The sequence below is a fragment of the Phalaenopsis equestris genome, unplaced genomic scaffold (genome assembly GCF_001263595.1).
Source record: "Phalaenopsis equestris unplaced genomic scaffold, ASM126359v1 Scaffold000002, whole genome shotgun sequence".
Classification (NCBI taxonomy): domain Eukaryota; kingdom Viridiplantae; phylum Streptophyta; class Magnoliopsida; order Asparagales; family Orchidaceae; genus Phalaenopsis; species Phalaenopsis equestris.
In genome coordinates this window covers 50,119,300-50,145,317 of record NW_018164444.1, presented here as the reverse complement: position 1 = coordinate 50,145,317, position 26,018 = coordinate 50,119,300, and the positions used below count along the sequence as shown (strand labels likewise).

General features: G+C 32.8%; 1 protein-coding gene and 2 long non-coding RNA genes across 5 annotated transcripts; 1 reads left to right on the top strand and 2 right to left on the bottom strand.

Moving 5' to 3' along the window:
- Window positions 1-519: 519 nt before the first annotated feature.
- On the bottom strand, window positions 520-5,476 carry LOC110038465. The gene is made up of 2 exons (XR_002295429.1): window positions 5,318-5,476; window positions 520-788 (listed from the first exon to the last, which is right to left on the bottom strand). It is a non-coding gene; the product is annotated as an uncharacterized LOC110038465 (long non-coding RNA).
- Window positions 5,477-9,621: 4,145 nt separating this feature from the next.
- On the top strand, window positions 9,622-10,521 carry LOC110039319. Its single transcript, XR_002295503.1, has 2 exons — window positions 9,622-9,741; window positions 10,243-10,521. It is a non-coding gene; the product is annotated as an uncharacterized LOC110039319 (long non-coding RNA).
- Window positions 10,522-13,725: 3,204 nt separating this feature from the next.
- LOC110039342 (actin-related protein 2/3 complex subunit 2A) lies at window positions 13,726-22,751 on the bottom strand. 3 transcript variants are annotated; one of them, XR_002295509.1, is made up of 12 exons: window positions 22,491-22,751; window positions 22,284-22,386; window positions 22,129-22,195; window positions 21,720-21,927; window positions 16,967-17,136; window positions 16,561-16,638; window positions 16,195-16,327; window positions 15,801-15,892; window positions 15,297-15,353; window positions 14,276-14,347; window positions 14,070-14,194; window positions 13,726-13,982 (listed from the first exon to the last, which is right to left on the bottom strand). XR_002295509.1 is itself a non-coding variant. In XM_020744375.1 (11 exons), the coding sequence occupies exons 2-11, from the start codon at window positions 22,343-22,345 to the stop codon at window positions 14,159-14,161; spliced, it is 975 nt and encodes a 324-aa protein (XP_020600034.1). In that variant the 5' UTR covers window positions 22,346-22,386; window positions 22,491-22,751; the 3' UTR covers window positions 13,728-14,158. The 3 variants fall into 3 exon arrangements, 1 of the variants encoding a protein (XP_020600034.1); XR_002295510.1 differs by having other exon boundaries at window positions 13,726-13,979; XM_020744375.1 differs by having other exon boundaries at window positions 13,728-14,194.
- Window positions 22,752-26,018: the final 3,267 nt, after the last annotated feature.

Below are 26,018 nucleotides of genomic sequence, written 5' to 3'. Positions count from 1 at the left end.
GGCAGATATCTATTGTGATGAGAGATTTAAAAAAATAGATTGTTTTAAGAATCTTAGGCAGCTATCTATTAACGAAATTTATCATTGGCTTCAGATCATGGAAATTGGAACCAGAGATTTTAAAACATGAAAACCGAAAAAAATGACTGCAAAAAGCAAAACAAAATTTCCACTCTTTTTTTGAATCAAATAGAAAAGGGATAACAGAAAGCAAAACAATCAGGACACAAAAGAGGATAAATGCAATATAATAAAGTTCCTAATCAATCAGAAGCAAACATTCTTCTGTGCAGCATTTTGAGAAAAATAATGATTATATGCATGATTTCATTATATTGTATGTGTGTTTTCATAACAAATTAAAATTAACTAAACATCCAATAGAAGGTCCAGTCCAACTTCAATTAGTTCGCTACACTTGCACTGATTAGAAAACTAATACTGATATAAACTAAACATAAAAATGGAACATTTCAGATGTAAAGCAAATCAAGTTTAGCAAACAAACAAAAAAATAAAAAATAAAAAACATAATTGAAGCATTGATGCAAGCTATTCAACAACAGAGATTTTTTAACACAATCAAAATAGCAACTTAAACAAATATCTAAGTTCAAATATTTCTTAATGCAGACACTCAGGATTCACTACTCAAAACAACCTCTTCGAAAAGCTTATACCAACAAAACAAATTGATATACGCTTTCCGTGCATTCAACCAATTATTTAGACCGCTGGCGCATCTTTCGGCGCTTCCTTTTAAGCCTCCTCATTCTCTTCTTCTTCCACTGAATGATGATAAGTGGAATATATGTAATTAATAATACAGAAAAGCAAGTAAAATTTGTAGAAAACTACAAAATAAAAATTTTAAAAATTACATAATAGAAAAAAAAAACTTCAATTTAAGAAGGTTAACAATAATTAAAATCATTAATCCCCGTACCAAAAATTTTAGACCAAAGGTTATTGAGAATCAGATGATCTCGAGGCAATATGACTACCATTGATTGAGGCACTGAACACAACCAATGGTGTTCAAACAAAATAAGCTGCTAAAATTAAAGGGCTGGATAACTTATTAATAGCAAAGAATAGTTTTGAAAAGCATTCCAAAATATTTCAAATTACAAACCTTGTAAAATCATTACTTATATACAAAAATGAGCTGCACTAATTGATGTTTACTTTCACTATCTTTTCATCAATAGATAGCACTTTCATCACCACCAGTTACATGACTATTTATCGCTATACTTATTTCCAGTCTTACCACATCCATTGTAGATTTTTGACTTGGTTATTGACTTCTTTTATGTTCAACTTTAGGGCATCTATTTCACCTCCAGGCTTCCAAAAATATTATTTTTATATAGGAGCATAAATTGAAGTAAAAGCCCCATGAACTATGCAGAGTTCGAATTTTAACATTATCCCTCTCCAAACTAGTAAAAACTCAATGATATTTTCCACCAGCTAAATTAGGTCATTAGCAAAACATCTCAAGATCATTTGTGATTATATGGGATTCAAACAATGATCCTTAATCATCAGACAATTTCCAATAATTTAAAACAAAGTTACATAATATCATAATTACCCCATTTCTTGCATTTCTACTAAGATTAAATGCAATATTTCATTTAATTCTAGGTCTGATTTGACCATATTCAAGCAGTGAATGGTGTATTATATTCTACAACTAGAAATAAAAATACAATTCTCATCATCATTCTGTAGATAATTATATTTACGTTCTTCTAATGTGTCAGGGACCAAGAATCAGGGGATGAGAGTGATTAATGCTTATCATCAATAATTACATTAAATGAGATGGGAGTAAATGATGCTTACCATCAATAATTACATTAATGTTCTTTCAATCAATATTGTTTCTTTTCAATAAATTAGTGCTAGAATTATGCTATTGTAATTTTCCTTTCCATAAAAAGGTTATTGTGCCTATTCCATCCAAAGGTTGTTCGGCCATTTATTAGCTTGAGACCAATAATGAAGATCATCTGATAAGTATTATTTTCAACATTATGTTAATTGGGAGTTGTGTTTTTTCTCGAATTAAACCAACTAAGGAGGCTGAGGATCACTCGAAGTATCCTACAATATTACCAACATAGGTAGAGAACGCAAGGACGATCATTGTTCTCTACCCATTCAAGCAGTGAATGTTGTATTATATTCTACAACTAGAAATAAAAATACAATTCTCATCATCATTCTGTAGATAATTAAATTTACGTTCTTCTAATGTGTCAGGGACCAAGAATCAGAGGATGGGAGTGATTAATGTTTATCATCAATAATTACATTAAATGAGATGTGAGTAATTGATGCTTACCATCAATAATTACATTAATGTTATTTCAATCAATATTGTTTCTTTTCAATAAATTAGTGCTAGAATAATGCTATTGTAATTTTCCTTTCCATAAAAATGGGTTATTGCCTATTCCATCCAAAGGTTGTTCGGCCATTTATTAGCTTGAGACCAATAATGAAGATCATGATAAGTATTAAGTATTATTTTCAACATTATGTTGATTGGGAGTTGTGGTTTTTCTCAAATTAAACCAAGGAGGTCGAGGATCACTCGAAGTATCCTACAATATTACCAACATAGGTAGAGAACGCAAGGACGATCATTGTTCTCTACTCATTCACAAAACCGCTACAAGGTCGCAAACTCTGGCACATAACAACTTGATGGGAGTGATTAATGCTTACTATCAATAATTACATTAAATGAAATGGGAGTGATTGATGCTTACCATCAATAATTACATTAAATGAGATGAGAGTGATTGATGTTTACTATCAATAATTACATTAATGTTATTTCAATCACTGTTGTTTCCTTTCAATAAATTAGTGTTAGAATTATGCTATTGTAATTTTCCTTTCACAACTGCTCCTCTGGATCACGATCAGCCATGATTTTATTGCTAGGCCATCTGGTCACACGTAACTCTATTGTTTTCCCCTCCCACTAAAATCGCATCCATAGATCATTGAATTCCCAAATAATTGGACTCAATCTTTTAAGTCATTGAGTTCCGAAAACATCATATCCTTCCACTGGTAAAAGGTAAAAATCTACATAAAATTGAACCTTTTGCGCTAAAATAGGGAACCTTTCACACAATCCTTCACTTTTCATCTTATTTCCATCTGCCACTTGAAACGAGAATCCTCCTTTCTTTGTAGGATAAATTTTCATTTTGGTAGCTAACTTTGAATTCAAAAAGTTATGTGTTATCGGTATCCACCAATATTATAACCCCAAAATTTCCATTTTTTCCAAGAAAATGCATGGTCTGAGGTGTTGTATTTCCTGAAATAGCATGAAAACTAAATTCGGGAATCTCTTCTTCCGCTTCCTCTTCGGTAGTCTCCTCCAACGGCTTATCAATAGAAGGAAAAATTCCTTCTATTAAGAATAACTTCTTGCAACGATGGCCCGGGAAAAATTTTTCGTCACAATTGAAGCATAATCCGCACATCCTCCTCTCTTGCAACTCAATCGGACTCAACCACTTAATGATGGGGTTACGAGGTCGAGTAAGAGATGTTGAGGGTAAGGGTGGATGTCCCATGGTGGATGAAGCCTTCGGAGGTTCCACGTACCCTCCCTTCTGTTGATCATACATATGAAACTCATAAAATCGTGTCAGGCTGATAACGGCGGACAATGAAATTGGATTACATGCTTGCACATCAACTCGTATTGCATCCTTTAACCCGCTCACAAAGCACCCGACTTGTTGTTCTTCAGACAAATGGCCAACTCGATGTAACAAATGATCAAAATCTATTTGGTAATCGCAGATGCTTCCTGTTTGTTTAAGCTTGGTGAGATCCCCAAAGAAATTTTGGCATCTTGAAGGCGCATATCGTAAATGCAACTCGTGCTTGAAAACTTCCCAATTGATGCCTTCTCGCTAATTTTTGAAACGTTGATACCACAATTGGACATTGTCATCCAAATGATAACCGGCCATGGGGAGTTTTTTCGCCTCTTTCATGCCTTGAAACTCGAAAAATTGCTCCACTTGACAAATCCACCCGGCTGGATCATCCATGTCATTATAGCATGGAAAGTCCAACTTAATGATTTTGAGTGCGAAAGAGCCTCCTCCCAAAAGGCTACGACGGGGCCCGCGAGAAGACTCGGCATCATCCTCATGTCCTACAACACGCGTAGAAAAACGAGCAAACATGCTCTTCATCTGTTTCAAGAGACGTTCTTCACTAGCTTTCATAGCTTGTTGTAGTTCCTTTTGGCTCGTAGCCAATGAGCCAAGCTCATTCTCCACATGCTCGAGACGGTGGTTGGACATTCCTTGCTCTGATACCAAGTTGTTACGTTCCAGATTGTGACCTTGTAGCGGGTTTGTGAATGGGTAGAGAACAAGAAACGTCATTGTGTGCTCTACCTATGTTGGTAATATTGTAGGATACTTCGAGGAATCCTCGGTCTCCTTAGTTGGCTTAATTCAAGAAAAAACATCACTCTCAATCAACACAACGTTAAAAATAATACTTATCGGATGACCTTCATTATCGACCTCAAGCTAGTAAATAGCCGAACAACCTTTGGATGGAATACGCAATAACTCATTCTTATGGAAAGAAAAATTACAATAGCATAATTCTAGCACTAATTTATTGAAAGGAAACAACATTGATTGAAATAACATTAATGTAATTATTGATGGTAAGCATCAATCACTCTCATCCCATTTAATGTAATTATTGATGGTAAGCATTAATCACTCTCAACCCCTGATTCTTCGTCCCTGACATGAACTGAATTATCAAACTCTCTGATATGCAATCCACTAAGAAAAAAAAATAATATTAGGTTTATAAAAGAGATGCAATCAACCTAAGTCGCCATTTAAACAAACCACCAATAATCGCATTACAGCCCAACAAACGTAACATCAATAGTTTATTTCTCACCAAGAAAGCTTTGACGATTTTCAGAACATGCAGCAGACATTAAAAAGAATAATAAGAAAAAAAACTGCTATAAGATTCATGGAAAAAGAAACTAGAAATTGAGTTACAAAAACCTTACCTAAAAGTCCAATAAAAAAGGAAAATTTACAACAATGATTTAACAAAAACGAAAAAAGAACATTTCACACTGCTGCCCAAAACGAAATAGCTGAACAGAACAATAGATTACATAAAATCTAAAATCGACAGATGCAGTGCGAAACCTAATACAAGTGAAATCATGGACGAGAAAGAAATAGATCTGAAACCTGAGAAATAAATTAAAGTGAAGTCTCACCTTTGCCCTCATCTTATCCCCGTCAAATCGTAATCCTCGCCAGCCCTAAATCTTCGACAGCGGCAGCTAGGTCCTGTTCTGCAAATTTATACAAGAACGCGGCGCAAGAAAACCCTAATTCGATCAGAAGGTGTTTTAGTAATGCCCGTAAATATGAAAGTTTAGGTGTGATATATGTAATTACATAATAATTGTGTGCTCGTATGTAAAATCCGCTAAATACTTATAACTTGACCGTTGCAAATTTATTGAATAATTTGTTATAAGCTGATTAAAAATAATATTATGATAAGCTAGATGCGGTGACTATTATAAATTTCTATTTTTTTGAAAAGTCAGACCATTGCCAAAAACCAGCTACCGTGCCTAGATAAATTTGGAGTGAAAACGTTGATTTCAGCGTTTTTAAAACTCATAAGCTGCCAAAACACAATTTTCTCAAATAGATTGCCCCAAACAGACCCTCAATTTATAAATTTAATAAGAAAATTGATATAATTCATTATATTTTATTTAAATTATATGATGAAGTACATTTATTAATAAGAATATAATAAATTAAATTTTGATTCGATACTTTCATCACTCATATGTCTCCGATCTACCATTAACTAAGTACTTTATTCACTTTTTTAAGAGCTTGTTAAAAAACAAATAAGTATGAGTGCTATCATAAATGATGAAACAAATAGCTTCTCAAATGTGTTTCTTTATATAATAAGGTTTTTAAATTTTTTTCAAGCAGTTTATTTTAGAAGTTAATACTTGCTATAGAGATTATACATGGTACTTAGAATAAATTTTAGAGATTTTTTTATGAAAGATTTATATACATATTACTTAATTTTTATAGATTTACCTATCAAACATTCAAACTTAAATTTTATTTTTATGCCACCTTATCTATTTCATCTAGGGTCAAATCTTCGGGTATCGCATGACTTTAACAGGATCGTCTTATCGGCTTCATCCTGGAAAATCAAAGGGATCTAAAGAATGTCACATAAGATAATTTTTTTTAGAAAATAGTTGGTCTTACATGTGATCTAGCTTGTTTTTTGCATAGTTTTAAAATAAGGATATATATCTTAAGTAGAAAAGTAATTTAAATTTTTTATTTTAAAATAAGGTTATTAAATGTAGACCCGTAACATGCAACATGACACAATTTAGATCTCTTTGATCCTTAGCATAATCATATTTGTGTCGATCTCGATGCTTTGACTCGCATTGTTCCCCAGGATCTACCCGGCGAACAACGCTTGTTAAAGCATCGCAACTAACACAGGGTCACTCGCCTGCTGAGTTTGGCTTGTTATTAAAGCATGCGCATCACACATAGTTCAACACTGTGATTACTCCAGTAGGGCATGAGGAAGCACGAAGAAATATCATTAAGCAACATGAAGAGACGTCACACGCTCAATGGGTTTGGAGGCTTTAAGGTATAACCCTGATTCAGTATACAACATGCAAAGCTTGTGGCAGCCAAATAATGGCACAAGAGGTGAAATGTGTGTCATCCTCGAGGGAAATCCAAACACCACGGACTAGTATAGCTGGTCGCTAAACTCCAAAGGGATGCGAGTATCGAGCCCTAAACACATGTGAGACACATGTGGGGGAGATATTGCGGATACCAACGCTCAAAGAGACACATAATATAAGTACACACCGAAAGCAAAAAATCATGCAAATGTGTCTATTATAATACACATCAAAAGGATTTATTCATGTGCACATATGTGAATGTAAACCAAGTCATGCACTGTCATACAAATGATGTGAATGCACAACAAAAACATTCATGCAGGTGACGTTGGTTACTTACCCCCTTGGGTTGACCAGAGACGGTCAACCGAGTGTTATGGTCAATGGGGTCCGCTAAGCTAGGCCGACCGGTCAAACCTAAGTTATTGGTCGATTGGGTCGGGCGGTTGGTTGGATTTAAATGGTTGATCGACTGGGCCAAAGTCGTTGGTCGAAGGTCGGTGGACCGGGCTAGAGCGGTCAATCAGACCTAAGTGGTTGATCGAGCGAGCTGAGGTGGTCGGTCGGTCGACGAGTAGAGGTGACCGATTGGACCGACATGTTTCACACAACAAGCAAAAATGCACAAGCATTTCCTATGACAAGACAGATAAAGCAATGTGAATGCTAGCGCTCAATAGTTCGTCATGCGCGTCCTAGTGCCCTAGCATAGGTAATATAAATACGCGGCATATCCGCCTCCGTCTTTGGTGAAAGGTGTGAAGAACTTTGCCCTATAATTTCTCGAAGGAAAACTCTCAATGATCATAGAATGGACTAGCTACAAAGTTTATCTCCATTCTACAAAATTCAATTATTCTAATCCTTCCAAGGGGGGTTGGGAACACCAAAGCTTGGGGAATTCAGATTCCAACTGTAGGTTTAGGTCTAAGGGTTTTGTAAGGAAAATCTCTCTTATGAGTGATGAAGTCTTGGACGCCTTGCATTTCTCCTTGAAAATGAATGATGAAGCTCCTCAAACTTTCTGTTGGTTTCTGATGTATTTTCATAAGTGTCTGCGAGTTTTTTAGAGGTTTTTGCGCACAGATGAATTAAACCATGAACATTTGCTTGAATACGTGGAAGACGATAATGACTCATATTGGTAGGTGGTTGAACAAACACAGGGTTGGTTCTTTCAATGTCACGGAGAACAAACAAATTTTCAATGCATAATTTATTCCTAGTAGACATACAACAGCTTTGAAGGAAGCCATGTGATCGGTGGGTTAGATTTTCCCTTGTAGAATTCCAAAGCTTGAATCTTAAACTTTCTAAGTGCTTCAGCTTCATATATCTCTCTTGAGAAGGGGTTGCCTTCTAATCCTTGCCTTTTTATCCCTCTCTTGACTTCTTGTTAATAATTGAGAGAATCCTTCATCTTTTCCTTTCTTTTCCCGATCAAGTTGGAGACGAATCTTTCCTCTTTATAATGATTGAAATCATTAATGCGTAGTCTTTATTGTTCAAAAATCAGGTCAAGAGCCCCTCTTACTCTAGCCCTAGACTGGTCTTGGGCATACTACTCTTACCTTGATTGTTCATATCTTGGTTCCTCTTGTGTTGGCAATTCATGTTGCGATGTGCCTCCTATCGATATGACAACTCTTAACCACAGTAGGCATGGTGGCGCATTATTGATCTAAATGATATGATGTATGTTATAGTATGAGAATTGGTTCGGGGGGCCTCTCTCATATCTTAAATTTCTTTCCTCATTAATTCTCTCGACTCATTGATTTGAAAGTCAAGAACTCTCTAGTGCGGTCCTTGGTTCTATGAAAACATTCCTTGAATGATGAGGGCCTTTTGTAATAGAGTTTGTGCATGAAATCCATGCACACCACACCTTTCAATATGTTGAATCCTTTTAGAATGTAGTGTATTGTATAGTTCTTGAGTACATACAACCCTACAAAAGACCTTATATCGTAGTGAGAGTGCTAGAGAGAGAGAGAGTTAGATCATATCTATCTAAATGAGCCTTAAGAAATATATTGATTTTAGATCCCGGGGAAGCCAGAGGGTTGCACTAGAGAGAAATGTTATAAAATAATCAGCTTTTGTACACTATACAGTGCACCATGCCTTTCTATGGCATCTTAATAGAAAAATTGTAATGTTGATGTCGGATATTGTTGGTATGATGAGTGTCTATAATACCTGGGTGAAAGGTTAGAATCTAAGTTTCATGTGCGTTTTTAATGAGGAAATTCACAGATGCCCCTATTTCCTAGTGTCAGGCGATGTCTTTAACAAGGAATTGACAAACAATTTTATCATTCATGATTATTTTTCTTGATAATCGCCCTAACATAGATAAGCTAAGCGATTTTATTGAGAAAAATGAGAATCAATTAAATCGATATGTGAGCTTGATTCAACCACTTCGATAATTGAGCATGACTCAGACACATCAATAGGTGTGCTTGATTCTGTAATTTCAACTGGACGGTTTGGTTCAAGAAAAAAGTTTAGCGAAAATTTCAATGTACAAACGTAGTTTTTTTACCCAGAGCTTTTAAAAAACTCAATAAATTAATCATTTAATGGTAGCTATGAGGTATATGAGTGATGAAAGTATCAAATAGGATTCAAATTATTATTTTCTTATTATTAAGTGAACTTCATCATATAATTTTTAAAAAATATATTCAATTATATCGTATTTTTTATTAAAATCTATAAACTCATTTATGTTTAGAGAATTTTACGTACGCAGTAAAAAAATCTAGTAAACGCAATGGCTAAAATGCCCTTTGTAATGGAATTAGGGTTTTCTTGCGCCGCGACCGTGTATAAATTCGAGATCAGGACCTAGCTGCCGCTGTCGAATAGCGAGAGGAAGCGGTCGGCGAGGACTCCGATTTGATAGGGAGAAGATGAGGGCGAAGGTAAGGCATCGCGTGAATTATTCTCAGATTTCAGATCTATTTGTTTCTCGTCCATGTTTTCACTTGGATTAGGTTGCGCTTTACTGATCTTTTCCGACTCTTCTTAGCTTCCATTTCTGTAGAAAATATAATTGTTTGTTTGTCCTGTCCCTTTCGGAGGACTGCATCTGTCGATTTTTTGATTTTATGTAAATCTATCGTTCTGTCCAACTATTATCATTTTGGGTAGCAGCGTGAAATTTTGTTTTTTTAATCATTGATCTTCCTTTCATTTATTGCTGGGCAGGGTTTCTGTTACTCAATTTCTAGTTTCTATTTCCATAAATCTTTTAGCAGTTTTTTTTTTTATGTCTACCGTAACTTTTTTACGGGATTAATGATTTCAATTGAAGTTTTTTTGTCTTATGTAATTTTCTTGTTATTTTCACTTTGTATTTTTCTACAAATTTTACTTTCTTTTCTGTATTATTAATTACATATTTTACAATTATCATCATTCAGTGGAAGAAGAAGCGAATGAGGAGGCTTAAGAGGAAGCGCCGAAAGATGCGTCAGAGGTCAAAATAATTAGTTGAATGCAAGGACAGCTTATAGCAATTTGTTTTGCGGCTATAAGCTTTACGAAGAGGATGTTTCAATTAGTGAATCTGAATCTACTACTTATTTTTCTGCATAGTACTGAACTTGGGTATTTGTGTAACTTGCTATTTTTATTTTCTTTGTTAAAAATTTCCTTTTGTTGAATAGTGCATCAATGCTTCAATTATGGGTTTTTTTGTTTGTTTGTTTGCTAAATTTGGTTTCTTTTTCATCTGAAAGGCTCCATTTTTATGTTCAGTTCATATCCTTATCAGTTTTCTAACGAGTGCAAGTGCAAGTGAGATGATTGATGTTGGACTGGAACTCCTATTGGATGTTTAGTTAATTTTAATTTGTTATGAAAACGTACATAAAAATAATTTAAGCATTGCATACAACCATCATTTTTTCAAAATGCCGCATAAAAGAATGTTTGCTACTGATTGATTAGGAACATTATTATATTACATTTATCTCTTTTGTTTCCTGATTGTTTTGCTTCCTGCTTTCCCTTTTTTCTTTGATAAAAAAAAAAGGGGAATTCTGTTTTTGCTTTTGCAGTTATCTTTTTTAGTTTTCAGGTTTTGAAATTCTTTGGTTCCAATTTCCTTGATCTGAAGCCAATGATTAAGTTCATTAATGACAAGCATATGTCTGAAAATTTTTGTGGAAGAAGTCTAATCTTCTCTATGAGGCTTCATGAAATTTTTAAATTTTTTCTGCTTTCTTGATTTAAACATTATTGAAGCTCTAGGAGTTCAACTGTTTTTTTTGTTTTGTTTTGTTTTGTTTTAAGCCTTGATAGTGCCAATGATGAGGACTTAACTTCATTTAGTTGATCTGAGTTATAGTGATTACAGCTATACTACTGCCTTCCTTCTGAGACACATCTGTGTTTTATTATGTCTTTGATGCAAATTTTAATTATTTTGTTTCCTAACCAAGCATAAAATTTTAGGAAGAAAGCCAATGGGGAATGGTCATGTGATGATTTGTGCATAGTTCAAATGATAATCTTATGAGATTGCTGAGTAAATTCTTGTCTTTCGCTCCTATCTGATGACCTCCCATTAGTTTATTTTTCTAATCAGACAATGGAATTTTTTCTGTTTTATATTATTTCCAATTCTTATTTCTAGTAGGAAACATATCATTTCAATTCAATTTTACGTTGAATTAGATGAATCTCTTAGCATACTGATATTGTTGCAATCTTCAAATAAACAAGATTACTATGCTCTCACTAAATCGTACTCTTTATATTCATATATCTTCCAAAACATTTCCTGCTTATGTCTTGTGTTTGGTTGAGGGAGCAGGGCTATGATGATTTATAGGATTACAGGTCTCGTTCGTCGTAATGGCTAATATGCCTTGCCGACCATCCTGATATATCACCACCCATATTCTGAGTCCTGTTCCCCACCTACATTTTCTAGCTTTCATAGGGGATGCAAATTTAGGGTTTATTTGTTCTAGTTTTTTTAATTTGTTTTATTTCTGTTTGGTTACAATTTCAATCGTTTGAGGTCAAATGACTAACTTCATTAGAGACCAGTAAGTATGAAAATCCTCGTTAATTTAAGCCAAAACTTTTCTTAACTTCATTAGAGAGAGCCATTTACAATATACAATGTGATTTATACTTTTTTACATGCCTAATACCTAAATTTTCAAATTTAACATCATTCATTCTTTTAAAAGCATATTTTCATGCATAATTTACGGCATTTATATCAAATTTTAGGTGTTAGGTATGTAAATGCAAAATGATTGTGGTGTGAATGTAAACTTTTACTTGTGTCGAACATTAATTTCCTAGCATGTCACTTTGGATGTATGTATCTATATATATTTAATGAAGATTGTAAGATCAAATTTATTCGTAAATATAGAACTCATTGAGTGAATATGCGTATAATACCATAGCATTGTGCAGGACGTGCTGTTCACTGAACAGTGAATAACCAGATTTCAAACTTTTGTTGCAATGCGTCAAACTGAATCCAGATTAAAATAATTAATCGGTTTCATGTGCTAGTTGAGGTTGATTTTTATTTGAGTAATGCCCAAATTGCATGCATGAAATTGTCATTTTTGTTAGATGATTAAACTCAATCATAAATTATTGTATTATTATGTAAAATGAACTGGGAATCGAGTTGAGCATTACTTTTTCTGAAGTTCAATAAAATGAAATTATTCTAATTTAGTTTCAGTACGTATTTATTTGAATAATTAAAGAATATTTAATCCAACATCTGTGGATGTCATTTTTTTTAATTGGATCGTAATGATACAAATTCTCTTTTCGATTTTTCTTTTTTAATAAGTATAATTGATTACAGTTCATGGACAATGTTTGATGATCCAGATTCAGTACTCCAATGTGTTGTTATTGAGAGTGAGGTAGCCCGGTATTGTATTTTCTTCAGGATGTTCCTCGGCGATTTTATAAAAATCAGGATATTAATTGATTTGAAGGATTATGAATATTGGCTTTTAATTGTTATTGTCGCAGTAGCTATTAGAGTTAGATTTTTTTTGTCAGCTTTTGTTCAGTAATATCAAAGTTCTGTAAACTCTTAAAATTAATTGATTTGGAAATAATTCATTTTGTATTCATTTGTTATGTTTTCATAATTGAAGTAGCGTTGCATGCGTCCAACTTATTAAGCTTAAATTTTTAGAAATGTTTCCAGATCTAATAAATGTACTCAAAATGTGTTTTACCTTTTTGCAGGATTTTTTCTTATTTATTATATCCACCATATATTTCAAAAATTCACATGATGAACAAAATAGTATACATTATTTGGTTTTATTTTCCAATAACAACGAAAGAAGTATGATTTTGAAATAAAATCGTTGTTTCGGTTTTAAGAATAAATTAGATTTTACCACTCAATTAATCGAGCGTTGTGCAAGTAAATTTAGAGATAGTTTTTACATTTTTTAATCAATTGGTGCAATGTATGGATCTACAAATCCTTTTTTGGATAATTGCTTAACATGAAATTGAAGGCGTAACTCTCAGATATTCTGGCGGCCTGCCTCCTGAAGAAATTAAAATTTCACCCTATTGAATAATTTAAGATCATAATGAATGACTGGTCATAAACTTGTCAATTTTTTTAAATTTCTTTTTTAATGATATAATGTGAAAAAATTGTTCATTTACTAATATTTATGTTGCCTGATATGGCAAAAATTAAAAGGCATTTAAACTTGCACAATGAATCTTTCCACACCTAAACATTCTTATTTACATTTATATAGCCAAAATATATTATGTTACATCAAAAATATAATAAAATCTGACTCCAAAATGTTATGAGAATCAAATTTTAAGTGTTAAAAATAAAAATAAACAAGAATTGTATGCAAGGTATAGCCAAATATCATTCAAAAACTGTAACATTTCAATAACAAGTATATGTCCATGCAGACTACACAGTACAGAATAAATAACCACGATCTTGTAAATTCGTGTTTTTTTCTTTTTTTTGTGTTGCCCCGATCAAGAACAGCATGCATTCATACAATTATTTCTGATTATCTCTAAGTAACGCTAAAATTTTCTTTTAAATTATAACATATGAAATAACATTGGCTGGCGATCAGACTACAGGGTTCAGACTGGTTTTATTTAACAGCAGCTACTAAAAAGAAAATAATAATAATCAATAACAATTCTAAATTACAGATAAATAGAAAGGAGGACATTCAAGAATCGGTATAACATCTACCTTTGCTTGGCTGGGCCAAAAATAAATCGCACGAACTTCAAAGATCCACATTACAAAAGACGGATCACCTAATTGGCGCTTCAATGTTTTCAAGAGATTGAGTTTCCACGTCCATCATTAAAACTCTGCAGAAATGAGCGCATCAGCGCGCCCCTATGAATGACATTAAAAAAAAAAAGTTTTTGAAGCAATCTGCTGATACAAACCAAACGATTAAAGGAATTTCCTTGGGTCAGTTTCTTCGTTCTCTCCGTTTCTGGTTTCGCACGATCCAATGCCTGAAGCACGCAAGCACATGTTTACAACCAGGTGACTTCAATAATGAATAAAAGAAATAGGAGCTTACATAAGTACCAAATATTTGTATGCCCAACATCAAAACTTTCATGTTTGTATAAAAGAAAGGGGTATTTATGCGTACACAACCCAATTTCTATGTATTTACATATGTTTCGAGATGATCTGAATATTTTTTGAGTTGGGATCGGCCGTATTTGGGTTGACCCGTCAACCTTAGATATACTTGAATAGCTTTTATTCCTTATCTTAAAACGGGTTATACAAGTCAGTTCAGGTTGTAGGGTTGAAGGCGGGTCATTTTTTGGTTGTCAATTTCGGGTTGGACCTGAGCCCAATTTCACACTCCTACCCAAAATCTCATATAATATAAAAAACATCACTTTTAATTTTTAAAAAGTGAAATACATATGTTTCATGTATAGATAAGATATGTAAACAGCAAAGATAGATAGGATCTTATAAACAAACACATAAGATATATATATATAGATAAGATATATATATTATAAACAAAATTTAGGTGTTAAATATGTAAACACAAACACATAAGAATTGGAGTGTTGTGTAAGTAAATTTACATTTAAATTTTACCAATACTATGTCATTTCTAAGAAGTGATGAAACACAAAGTTCATGACGTAACATGGTTGTGACAAAGTAGATAGGATCTTACTAAGACATCACCCATAAGTAATACGCCATAACTTACCTAATGTTGTGAAAAGTGGACATTAGAGTGCCACCGCAAGTGGCATATCTCATCTTAATTATTAAAAAAGGGTGACAGGAGTTGAAATATAAAACTAAGATATAGGTTTGCTATAAAAAATTTAGAGACTTTAAATGTCAAAATAAGAAAATTAAGAAAAACAGCAATTAAAATATGCGTGATTCTTGAATAAATTCTAAAAAAATATATGATCATACCTGGATAAGTGATTCTACGCGGCGACGCATCCTGGTGTGCATGAAGCCTTCCGAGCACTGCATACGAACATGCTTTTATATATCATTGTGTTAAAAATGTTTTAACTTTGAGAAAAGCTCCAGAACAAAATCTAAAGAATAAATTTCCTCATCTACATCCTAACTCATCCACTTTACAATCATAATATCATTAAATGATAAATGAAGGCTTCATGCTATCAACCTTCTGAAATAAACACACACCTAAGGAATGGGTGTGTCATGATTGATGGAGCAGGTTAAGGCAGCTTCATCTTAAAAGATGATATGGAAAACAAACTTCTTTTTATGTATTTTATTTCAAGTTTACCTAGTTGTCAAAAGTTAACAATGTAAGGCCTAATACAGACATGGTTGACCTAGTAACAAAATAGAAGAATTAAAAAGATTCAATTAAACAGGAAAACTATAAAAGACTGATTTTTTTTAAGGAAGAAAGGAGGGGGAAAGCAAAAGTATTTGTACTTTGACATGATAATTGACATAGGCGTGAAATGTTGATAGACTCCAAGCTGTTTTGTCAAGTTTCCGCACATCAGCATGACGGGGGTAGATCACTGCAATAGTAAGGTTTCTTAAGCACAAAAGTAAATGTATAATGATTTGTTAAGGGCTTCTTTGGGATCACTTTAATTTTTATTTTTGTTTTTATTTTAAAACATGTTTACTTAATGCATTTTTCACACGTTTTCCATCTTTTATTTCAAAAACAAATTAGTTTTTAAACATCTTAAAATGATTTTGAGTATTTTTAAAAACTATAAAACATGTTTTAGCTACCGCACATGTTTTATTTCAAATAAAATAAAAAATAAAACCAAAAGTGATCCCAAATGGCTCCCAAGTGTCCAAAAAATACCAAAGGTGACAAATCCTGCATTTGCTGATACTGCTTCCGGACGAACTCCTTTGAGCTCTTGAGGAGGACTTGGAGACCAAGTACAAAGAGGTGCATTACTAAGGGCCGCAGCTCTCCTTGATTCCACAAATTCCTGCGCCTCCAAAGAGTCATACTAAAATACATCTAATTTTAAGAATAACCACTAACAACAATCCTGGAATCAGTAAGATTATTTTGTATCATTAAGTTATCCTGATGCAAATGTTATAGCTACTTAAAGAGCACTAAGAGCAGTATTTAAGATCCGTTCCATTACTGGCACAATAAATGGCAATATCAACATAGAATATAACATCACAAAACTCGTAGTTTAAGGATATTTACCTGTAAGAAAGAAGTTGCCAGAACAATATCAACGGAATCCCTGAATCTCATCGGAAAGATAACGGTGACCTTTTCAGCCTGCCATTAGAGAAAATAAGTAATTACACCTAGCTCTTTTCTTTATGTTTCTTCTTCAGAGTAAAGGTATTAAAATTTAAAGTTTCAATGCTTGAAATCTTTCTCAAATGCCTCATATTCTAAACATGTTAACACAGAGCAAATACGAAGTTGCTTCATGCTTAAAAATTTTCAACAAAACATGAACTACACCTCATTAAGCAGAACCAGATTTGAACACCATATCTTGTCGCATAAATGTAAAGTCCTAATAGTAAATGTCGGGTTTAACTAAATGATTCAAGGTACTTAATATACAAATAATGCGCCCATGAGAAAATATCACTACCTGAGGAATGAGGAAAAAAGATTCCTTAGGCCGATGCACTAGAGCAATAAGTTGACCTATATTAGGCGAGATTGTTCTTGATGCAAGATGATTTAAGACCATTCTTAATGGGGCCCCCAATACAACCTCTCTCACAGAAGCAACTTTTAGCAAAATAGCCTTTCTTTGCTCTAAATAAACATAAAAAAGTAATGTAAGTCAGATTGCAAAAATAAGATAAAGGAAACTGAGACAAATATCAAATAGATGCAAAGGCTGAACTCCTAAAAAGACAGCCTCCCCAACCCACATAAAATTGCAGGCAAAAAGATGCTTATTGCTGGCATTGATAAAAGCGAAGGGCAAGTTTTTAAATGTTGCATGTCTCAAAAAAGAATAATTAATATATAACATGCAGCATAAAGATTTTTTCAAGGGCTTACTTGAATGGATAACGTGTGAACAAAGTACCTAAAAATAATAATCCATCAATTAGATAAATTTAGCAAGGCATATGAAAGAAAAATTAAAAATTAAAAGTTTACTGCACCCTAGAAATTCAACACAATTGCAATCATAAATTTCAGTAATAAACGTTCATCATCCAAACCCTACATTGAATACAAAACATTTAATGAAGGAAGGATTGCAAGTAATTTATTCAGCATTCACATAAGATTGTTACTCGTTAGCTCCATTAATTCTACCATTCTTTTACATAATGGAGTTCGGAAAGTAGTTGTTGAAAAAGAGTTGCGAAAATCAGAGACTTTACAAAGAAGATAAAAACTCTCTTATAAAAGCAGTTTTTACAAAGATTCTTTTTTTTTTTCAAGTAAAAAGCATCTCGAAGATTGTTTGAAAAATCCTTGGCATAGATAACAAGGAGGCAAAATAACCAAGGTTTGGCAAGGGCCAAAGGTAGTTGAGACAGCTACTCTCCTCAAAGGAGGCGGAATAATCCAAAGTCTGTAGAAGACAATGGCGTGCAAGCCAATCCATCCTCTACATTGAGAGAATTGAATAATCAGAAGTCTGCAGGTGATGGAGATTACCGAGACAATCTCTCTCCTAACAGAAGTCTCCTAACAGAAGAGGTAATTGGATGAGGGATGAGTATAGGTCAAGAAAGGGTTTTTTTTTTTTTTTTGGGTGGGGTGTGTGTTTGGTTAGGGGGAGGACGCCTAGCTGAGATAATTCGAAACACCAAGTCAAATAGATTCGGGACAGGCAGAGGCAAGGTGGGCATATGGGGCTTCAAAATGTAATCAAAGCTCAAGAACATTGTATCAATATGAACCCAAGAACTCCTGAAAAGAAAATTCAAGAACAAAAGTCAGATGACTTAGGAACATGGAAAAGCACACTTTCTTCTAAAAGAAAGAGGTTGTTTGGTGGGGGGGGGGGGGAACCAACAAGCGTCGGCTGAGAAAATTTGGAAAACCAAGTCCAATGTTTTTACGACAGGCAGAGGCAGGGGGGAGATATGGGGCACATTAAAATGTAATCAAAGCTCAAGAACATTGTATCAATAAGTTAGACGACTTAGGAACATGCAAAAGCACCCTTCTTCTTAAAGAAAGAGGTGGAGTAGATGACAGTAATTGGTGAACAACTAGAGGATCAATAGCTCACTGGGTCAACATCTAGGGCTTCAGTTTGCAATCGAAGTTATAAAACTTCCTATAATGGAGTTCAAATTTTGAAAAACATGTACTGGGGAGAGTTTTTCACTCCTTATTTGGTCATGTATTACAACATTTTTTTACTCTTATCAGCAAAGGATGAGCTAGATTGTGCCCTCCACTAACTATAAAGTGATTAGATGATCATCCCGGGGCCAACCTGATCAACTCAATTGGGTTGGCGTAAAGTCAGAAAATTGATAGATAGAAAGCAACATTGATACCATGATGGAACCACCCACAGTGTTCATTAGCAAATATAATAAATAGTTTCAAAATTTTTAAAGCTACAAAACTAGTAGATGTGTGCATCACAATACCACTGGCTAAATTGAGTAGAAAATTTTTAGCAAGGTTCAAGAATAAAAACTAGAGTAAAAGCAGATTCACATTGATAAGTCACAATCTTAGTATTGAAATATTTTTCTTCACAAGAGCAATCCAATGGCGCAAAACTAGAGCAAACTGAAAATTATTGCAATCGGCTGTGATTTTTGTGCCACAATTTCTTCTCGAGAAGATCCAATGTTGATGATGGCTTGTAAATTGCAGGTTTGTGGAGGTCATGGAAACTCTGAGAAGCTATAATAAAAAATAATAAATTGCACACAAATGACCACACTTCATCGTAAACTAATGCTTCTAGAGGGAGAGGGGCAACCCGGCGTAATTACTCCGTAATGGTTCACAAGATTTGTCCCTTTGCATCAACTAACTAAGGTGTCTATAAAATCAATAAATTATTGCAGCGAGAAGATATATTTGTTGGCAAATATGCAAATTTTGGAATATATTTTTGGACCTGTAGTTATATTTTGAAACTTCAATTTGAATTTTTTTATCCTTTACTTCAATATCTAAATTTTGTGTCAAAATTTGTCCTTGATAGCGGCTCAACTTGGATTGATGGATCTAGTTTGGGTAATATTAGAAAATGCAGCACAAATATAGTCAGCACAAAACCATTTATTAAGCAAGTTAATATCTCAACCCAATTTGATTCGATCAAACTCAAACCTCACCCAACATGGCAAAGAATGATGATTTAGTGCAAACCCAAACAAAAATTGACAAGATCACCTAAATTAGACAGCACAACTCATAAAATAGAGAAAAAGGTTAATATGAGCATTTCATAAAATAAAAAAAATCAATAGTTAACTCATCATAGGAAATTTTACAAGCCAAACCCAATCCCAACCCAAATTTTGTTTAGAGTCAGTTAAGCTGACACCCTTCCTGCTTGCTAAGATGTAATTTGTGGTACCCTTTAGAAGAACTTTAAGTTAACATTCCAAATGTTTCATCCACTGATTTTGTGATTTTGTGACAAATGATTTTTACATTCTTTTAATCTAAATAGCAATTAAAAAAAATCATAATGATTGGAATAAACGCTAAATTATAAAAAAAATTCATTCTAATAACATCATGTCATATTATGAAAAACATATCAGTGATGCTAACACTATTATCTTGTTAAACCAATATATAAGATGCGATTAATAACACAAGCCAAAAGATTAAAATGAAAAATGTTACCAAGCTTTCTTCAATCAACCACAAACAACTGTTCCGATCAATATTTCTCTACCCAAAAAGATGAAGATGAACAACTCGAATAAATTTCAATTTTTGCCTTAGTTGATTCTCCAACAACAAACAAAAAAAAATGTCAACAAAGATTAGCACAAATTCACTCCATCGAGCACAAAATCTCAAAACTAACATTCTAAGCACTAACATTATTAATGTTGAAAATTAGGAATGACAATGACCATTTAAAAAGCTAAAGGTTTACACAAAAAATAAACCAAATCAATATTAAAATCTAATATTATTTTCAAACAATGAATTCTTCTCTTGGTTTTCAAACCTAAAAAACCACCACAAAATCCTTCATAGAAATTTGGAATAATGTAGTTTTAATCTCCAATAAGCCAAAGCAGCAAAAACATTAGCACAAAAAGTTTGTTTCATGATTTTTTTTTTTTGAAATAAATAACATTTTTAGGCCAGCACATTACATGAGTCTTCAAGGAAACCATTTTGCTCATCAAGTTTGGCATCATAAAAATATTCTAGAAATAGAATTCCATTAATGGCTGCAGCTTTAAGCATCATTTTACTTTAATTATCAAGAAAAGTTGATTTCAACGGGCTTATCACTTCCAGCATCCATGAATTTCTTCAATAGCTATATTTAATGTCCACTAAAAACCAAAACACCAGTTCTATCAAGTTATTCTTTTCACAAATATCAATAAAAAACAGAAAAGAGTCCTACTTTAATGTTTGTTCTTGAGGCACATATCCAAAGTTTTATTCTCAATATTACCTCTACCAAAAAAGTGTAATGTCGTGTGCGACTGTTCCTTTTTTTAACACAAAAGAGCATAGCAAAGTGATGATTTTACTATATCATATGTACATATATTATATGGACATAATAGTAATTTAATCAAACAAACAAAATTAAACCATATGACATGATATTTTTTAAAAAATATAATGATATATTTGATGTCAGTAAATGCACTAGTATAATTATAATACATTGATCATATTACTCTTGGACCAATTTGTAATAAAGCATTAATAATTTGCTCAGTAGCTTGCAAGTCAAACAATGTGCAATTTTTAATGAGGACTGTTTTTTTATTTGTAAAGCAAGCGGCAGTCTCAAATATTAGTAACTTCAAAACAAATAAGAACAGCAGCCAAATAATAAAACTCGTTAGGTTATACTTCTCCAGTCGATGTGGCAAGCTCTCCTAGTAACTTGAATATTCAACCAAACAAGATATACTTAAACCATCCCCACTTCCATTTCAGTGCCACTTAAAATGAGACCAAGTAGCTAGAGCTCAACCAAATTGTGAAGAAAACATTAGCTAAAAAACTAAATTAAAAAAAAAAAAAGAATGTTAACAAGTTTTAGCCTAAAAAGGTCAAATTTCATATTGCATGATTAGCATTTAGAAGCTAAAATTGTACCAAGCATTTCAATGAACAAGTTCATGGATGAAGCCCATACATCCTTACAAAGCTGAAACATCAAAATGATTTTGGCAAAGAAACTCTTATACCTTCATCTTGAGGAAGCTTAGCAAAGTTAAGCTTCATGGTTAGGTTATATCCATCTTTTGGAGGATCCAGAATCTGAACAAGCTCTCCATATGCTCCCTTTACTGCCTCTATAGCACCCAATGGAAGACCATTCATGAAAACTGTCTCTGGTGGTGGAGTCGGTAATGAAATTGACAACAGCATCACCTGAGGGGATTTCACAGAGAACTGCAAAGAAAATAAAAGGCTTTCTCAGCACTATACTAATCAAGACCTGCTTGTTTTGCTAGAAAAATTATTTGCATCGTCCAAATCAATGAAAAGTAAACATAATTTACAATGGTTTTGTATGGGACGGAACTAAAAGGTAGAGTGATGACAAGCAGATGCAACATATTGGCAGCAAAGCGCAAAAGATAGATAAATCACCTGAATATGATAACGAACATCATCAAACTCAACTGAATGACAGTCGAGATCAACACTCTTCTCCGAACTGCAGCCAGATTAAAGCAATATGATGCATTCAAGAACAAAAATATCAAAATAAAGCGGTAAAAAAACTAAAAATACAAACGTATCACCTAATGAGACGATTCTGCAAAATCTGGTGGAGAAATCTTGATGCAGATTGCAGCAATATCATCTCTTACCAAATTTAAAATCGACTCTCAGGTCAACAAAAAACTGCAGGCAATTAACCTTGTATTATACGCGAAGAGCAGACCCAAATTACATTATACACCGTAATGTAACAGAAATAGCGATCAATTCAAGTTGAACCCCCTTACTTCCGGCTATACCCTAACCTCCTTGGCGCCCTTCATCGCTTCTCTTATCAGCATCAAGCACGCAACCTCCTACGAGTGATCTCGCGCCGGCGAGCCTGGCGGCCGAGAAACCTCCGACCTAGGAAGAGATCCGAGCGGGGAAACACAGGCGCCGGCTGGGCGTATCTGTGAGAGTTCTACAGAGACTTGAAGCATAAAAAAAGGTTTCCCATTATTCTGCACGATTGTCTTGGTCAATACCTACATCAGATCTACACATTAGTTCAGCTAAAAAACAAGGGAGTTATTATTCTGTCATTCTGCACTCAGCTGCTCAGCAGTACAAAATGATTTTTTTTCTTTAAATACAAGCTATTACATTACATTCTATGAAAAAAAAAATTATGTTCGGAATCTAGATATAAATTTTATTTGAACAATGAACGTAATGCTTGGGAGGCTATTTTTTTTCTATATTTTTTCCTCCGATTTCTTCGTGCATCATGTCTGTTGTCTGTACACAATTTATGCCCGGACTCCAAACACAATATTTTTTACTTTTCGAGACCAATTTCGAACCCGGGACTTCAGAAGACTTACACCACTATTGCTAATCAAAGTACCAGCCATCACGCATGTCAGGAGTACAAAATATTAAAATCATGGTTGACTCTAATTTTGATTATGAATAAATCAAAATTGTACTTGAAATATGAAATTTTAAAAATTAAACCAACTAAAATTTGATAGCTTCGGTTCGAACGAACCAAAATTTAATTCGATTTGATCGAATTGATTAGCCATTACTTAATAGTTTGATTGTGACCAAATACAATAAAAGTATATAACAAGCACGTATGATGCTAATTTATTTTTACGAATCCTTTATTTAATTTTAATTTTTTGATTTATTTGATTAAATAAAAAATAAAATTGAATCAATAAATGAAAATTGAATATTGAAGAAATTTTAATCATAATAATAATAATAATTGAAAATTAAAATCTCTAATTTAATGAAAAGAAATATACAATTAGTTTTAATAATCAATAAGCACATTTGGAATGTTCAATGTATTGCTCAATATATTATTTCATATATGAGATAATTAAAAATAGAGATTAATATTATATAATAATTCATATATTTTAGTATTTTTAATTGGTTTTTAGAAAAATTTTCCAAATTAATAATTTGATATGAAGCTGTTTTCATTTTGGTTAAAATTAAACCCAAAAGTACTAATTTTTTTCTCAAGTCAAATCAATTTTAATTATAAGCTTGCTCAAATTGATCTAAAATGAAGCTAAACAAGATTTTTAAGATTTTTCATTTTATTTGTAACTAACATGCTACATATTGAGCAAAGGTCTCATATGCTAGCTCCAGTTGATTTAGGATCATTAATTTTTTTTTCTTAGTTCATTAAAAATTTTTCAGATAGCTGTAAATCTGCTGAATAATAATCTTATACTCAAAAAATTGCGGTGATTATTATAATTTTTTTTTAGGTTATATCGTGTCACTGCACCCAGTCAGGAGTGGTGAAAAAATACAGATTTCAGTTAGAATTTTTTGAAAGAATTGTCAAAATGCATCACAAAAACAGACAAAATTGTAATGCAGTATCGCACTGCCGCTGCACCACTTTCTCAAACCACATCCCAAATCTCATAATAATTAGCAAAGATTTTTTTTCATCTTTTGTTAATTAAAAAGAAAATTAAGCTTCAAAGAATATGATGTAAGAATTAGATTAATCACGAAATCAATTGATTGTGTTTTATTAATCACTTTATGATTTTATCTTTTAAATTGACATTATTTTTTAATAAAAAAATTAAAAGTTTAAAAGATATTTATTTTAAAATAAAATTTTAATAATATAAAATTTTGAGGGGAGATTTCTCTCAAAAGACATGACAACTCTTCCTCAATAAAAAAATATTTTCTTTAAAAAAAAAAAAAATTTAGGATGTCTCATCTTATCGTAGCTCAAAAATAATTTGATGCTCAAGAAACTATTTCATTTTTTTTTTGAAAAAAATTTACTATAGTTACCTAGTCAGGATCGATAGAAAAATGCAGATTTTAGCAACAATTTTTTGAAAAAGCTATCAAAACACAGTTTACCAAAACATACAAAACTCCAGCATGATACCACGACCACCGCTTCAAACAGACCCTTAGAATGTATATAGATGCCTTTTCTTAAAATGAAAACCTCCTTTTTTTGCAATTTTGACGAGATTGTAATGATAGAACCTCACCTCAAAATATTTGGTGAAGCAAACCACAGTTGTTAATAGAAATATATTGGAAGAGAAAATATATTTAACAGAAAAATGTGGCATTTGCATCCTCAATTTTCGGCTATTTATTTACATATCTAGCACCAAAACTTAACTTTTTATATTCATATTTTAAAAACAAAATATCACTATTTTAATTTAAAAAACAAGAAAATACACATTTTCAAGCGTAGGCAGGGTGCCATATAAGTAAAAACTAAAGTTCATGTGCTCAATATGTAGGAATTGAGTGGCATGCATGTAAATTTTCCAAAAAAATGGGGCATTTGCATACATACTACCGGATTCTCGTGCATTTACATATCTAACACCTGAACTTTTCTTTTTCACATTTATACCACACTAATCTTTTATATCACATAAAAACATCACTATTTTGATTCTAAAAAAATGAAATACAACTTTTTATGCATTAGGTAAGGTGGCATACATGTAAAAATTAAAATTCAGGCATTGGATATGTAAATACATAAGAGTTGAGTGGTATGCATGTAAATCTTAAAAAAAAATAAAATAAAAATAAAAAAATTGCGCAGATTCCCGATACCCAGGAATTTGTAAAATAATGTTCAGCATCACAGAGAGCAATGCCTTAATTAGTATAAATGTATTGTATTTTCCTGCAAAATGCCTCCCACACCTCAAGTGGAATCAAGGATGCTCTGAGTCTGTCTTCTTCATCTAATAAAAATGAAGTTTTTATCTGACATTCTAGATAGATTTCAATTATTACCATATTTTCCATAGCTCTTGCATGATATGAAAATATTTATTCTCCCACTAAAATCTAGGGAAATTTACATGCCTATCACACAATTCTCATGTATTCACATCTCACACCCAAATTTCCATATTTACATATATAGTGCTTTGTTGCTTCAAAGTTTTGCATGAAAGGAGTCTTTCAGTTTCAAGTAGCAATAGTACTACTATTTTTTATGTGATATTAAAAAATTGAGCGCTGTGTAAATATGAAAGTTTAGAGATGAGATACGTAAATACATAAGAATTTTTTGCTAAAATCTCGGGAAAAAAATACTGATCCACTTTCTTAAGCTGGTTAATAAAAATAAGTGTTGTACACTTTTGTTCAGAGAGTTCTTCTTTTAAGTGGTTTTTTAGTTCACATTAACAAAGGGTGAAGTTGCTTATAATCCTAGCAATGGGAGCATATTACCTTCCATTTTTAGTATTTCAAAATTTTCTATATATATATATATATAAGCCCCATACATG